Source organism: Octopus bimaculoides, chromosome 20, assembly GCF_001194135.2.
Source record: "Octopus bimaculoides isolate UCB-OBI-ISO-001 chromosome 20, ASM119413v2, whole genome shotgun sequence".
Classification (NCBI taxonomy): domain Eukaryota; kingdom Metazoa; phylum Mollusca; class Cephalopoda; order Octopoda; family Octopodidae; genus Octopus; species Octopus bimaculoides.
The window spans coordinates 18623834-18626969 of record NC_069000.1 but is presented as its reverse complement, the minus strand read 5'-3'; the positions used below and the strand labels follow the sequence as shown (position 1 = coordinate 18626969).

At 36.1% G+C, this 3136-nt stretch overlaps 1 protein-coding gene across 1 annotated transcript in view; it reads right to left on the bottom strand.

Moving 5' to 3' along the window:
* LOC106876500 (AMP deaminase 2) overlaps positions 1-3136 on the bottom strand; it is a 90023-nt gene that overhangs the window by 60319 nt on the left and 26568 nt on the right. The window contains exon 6 of the mRNA XM_014925063.2: positions 1580-1709. Coding sequence (XP_014780549.1) covers positions 1580-1709 — 130 coding nt within the window. The remainder of the gene's footprint in view (positions 1-1579; positions 1710-3136) is intronic.

Genomic DNA, 3136 nt, shown 5'->3' with positions numbered 1-3136 from the left:
ATTCTATCAGTCACTTTTGCCGAACCACTAAGTTATGGGGACGTAAACACACCAGCATCGGTTGTCAAGCGATGTTGGGGGGACAAATACAGACACACAAACATACACACACACACATATATATATATACATATGTACGACGGGCTTCTTTCAGTTTTCTGTCTACCAAATCCAATCACAAGGCTTTGGTCGGCTTGAGACTATAGTAGAAGACACTTACTTGCCCAAGGTGCCACGCAGTGAGAATGAACCCAGAACCATGTGGTTGGTAAGCAAGCTACTTACCACACAGCCATTCAATATAAATATATATCTATACACATGCGCGCACACACACACACACACACACATTTATATATAGTGATTAAATTATTTTGTTACAATCTGTAATATGTTTCAATCATACATCATTGACAAACATTTGACAATGTCCAAAGATTGAAACATATTGAATTGTAGTTTGTAACAGAATTATTACACAAATAAACAAATACTAATTCATGACATATATGTCTTCAGTCTTTTGAGTTCTTGACAGTCACACTAACCCCAGTCACAGACAATAGATGAGGCTTCTGTAATTTCTTGCTCAACAAGCAGCACAAATGATTTGTTCATAGTGATCAAAAGTTTGTGCAGTACATTAGCTCACTCCTGCCATCAAATTCACATTGTCTGCATAGGTGTATAGTGTGCCACATATCAGATGCCATAATGATTGCAGAGCAATGTGAAATGAAGTGTTTTGCTCAAGAACACAATGCAATGCTTGATCTGGAAATCAAAATCATTGTTTTATGACTATGAATTCAATACCTAATTATGAGGCCAAGCAGCTTCACACATAGATAGATAGATATGTATGTATTATGTATGTACGTACGTATGTAGGTATGTATGTATATGTGTGTGCGCGTGTATGTATGTATGTATGTATGCATGTATGTATGTATGCATGGATGGATGAATGCATGCATGCATGCATGTATGTTCTTCTTTTTCCCTTTTTAAATTTAAATTAAAATTCTGACAAGCTGCCTACTCGGTAGCAAGGTTGTGAAGGAAAGTATCTTGTTTTAAACATCATCTTTTCAATCTAAAGAAGGGCTTGCAGATTTTTATAGTCCCAGATATCATGACCCTTTGTAGCTTATGAATTAAGAATTTGCATTCTTTGCCCATGATCCCATGATCCCAAGTTCAGCTATACTTTGCTCCAGACGTACATACGTACGTATGTATGTATGTATGTATGTATGTATGTTATCAATCAGTTTCATTTCTGTATTTCTTGTCCATAGAGAAAGAGCCGGACTCTAACATAGATCCAAGGTTCCTTCATTGGAACTTTTATCAACATCATCTAGGTATTTGTGCATATGTGTGTGTGTGTGTGCAGTATTTGGTGTTAGTGTATGCGCAGATTTGTATGTTTGTTTTATGGATGCGTCTTTATGTATATATTCTCATGTCTAGATGCATGCATATGTATTTATGTGCTAAATTTTTGGAAAGTTTTACATATGTATGTATGTATGTATGTATCCATGTATGCATGTAAATCAACAAAATAACTGACCTTTCTGATGTTGTAGAAATCACGGTGGGGTACTTCTTTCTGGGCAGCTGATTCCTTTATCTCATTCAACAAAACATGTAACTGGTACTTGTATGATAGATAACTCAGGCGCTGGTAAGAGAATGATTTCCTGTAACAACGACAATAACAGTAACATCAAGAAGAATATATAAAGAACAATCTTATTCATTTGTGGTTCTTCAACCATCATCATCGTCATGTTTAAATATATGTAAAGTATGTTCAACCGTTTAGCATTTAAACTGGCAATATCAGGCCCAAATATTGCACCTGTTTTATGTTCCAAATGACTAGATCTGTTGAAGTCCTAAACAAAATTCTAGTCCTATTTTTCTCACTATTTGTAAAGTCAAACATTTTTAATGTTTTACTTTCTTTTATTATTTATGTATTTATTTATTTATTTGTAACATTTTATTTGTACTCTAAGTACTAGCATGGATTCCAGGTGTTAGTGTGGTTAAAGAGTTTGTTTAGCAATTCCATGGTTCTGAGTTCCATCCCATAGTGAAGCAGTAGGATAGAACTCAGTGCTGGGTATGGGGGCATGATTACCTACTACGTATATTTCCTATTTAGTACATCCCCGGTACTAAATAGGAAATATACGTAGTAGGTAATCAAAACCCCATACCCACAGTTTATATTTATATACAGGTAGAATAGTTAGTGGGCTGTTATGTAGATGCATGTATGTGTGCATGTGTGTGTGAGTGTGTGTGTGTGTGCGTGTGAGTGTGTGTGTGCGTGCACGCGCGTGTGTGTGTGTGTGCCTGCTGCGCACATATATGTATATGCACATGTATGTAGGTAAATGGATATGAATGTAAGCAGATAGACACACAGATGGATAGGTACATAGGTAATATGAACAGACAAGCACACATACACACACACATACAGAAATGAAGACTGAAACACATGACCATATACACAAACACTTCACCTTGCACAAAGACACATATTGAGACACACATCCACACATATGGAGATACACATCCACACATATGGAGACACACATACATCTATACAGACACAGTACATAGTCTCAAAAAAACCCATACACACACAGACACACTCAGACATGCACACACAAGGAGACAGAGGTACACAGACTCACACATGCAAACACACATAAAAAACCCTACACAAACACAAACACATGAATCTGCGGAATACATACAAACGTATGCACATACATATATACATATGCACATACACACACACACATATATACACACACTTACATGCATGCATACATACATCCATACATGCATGCATACATACATACATACATACATATATACATACATACAAGTGTATGCGCACACATTGACCCACACACATGCGCACAAACAAACAAAAAGAACACAGCTTGGATAATGGGCAGAGTCAATGACTATTGAAAAGGTTGCAAGATGTAACAAAAATTTTAGGAAAAATAAATAAGTAAATGAGTGGAAATTTTACTGGCGGGTGTGTTAAATAATAAGGCATTAAAAGAGAATGACTCCCCAGACACAACAATATATATAT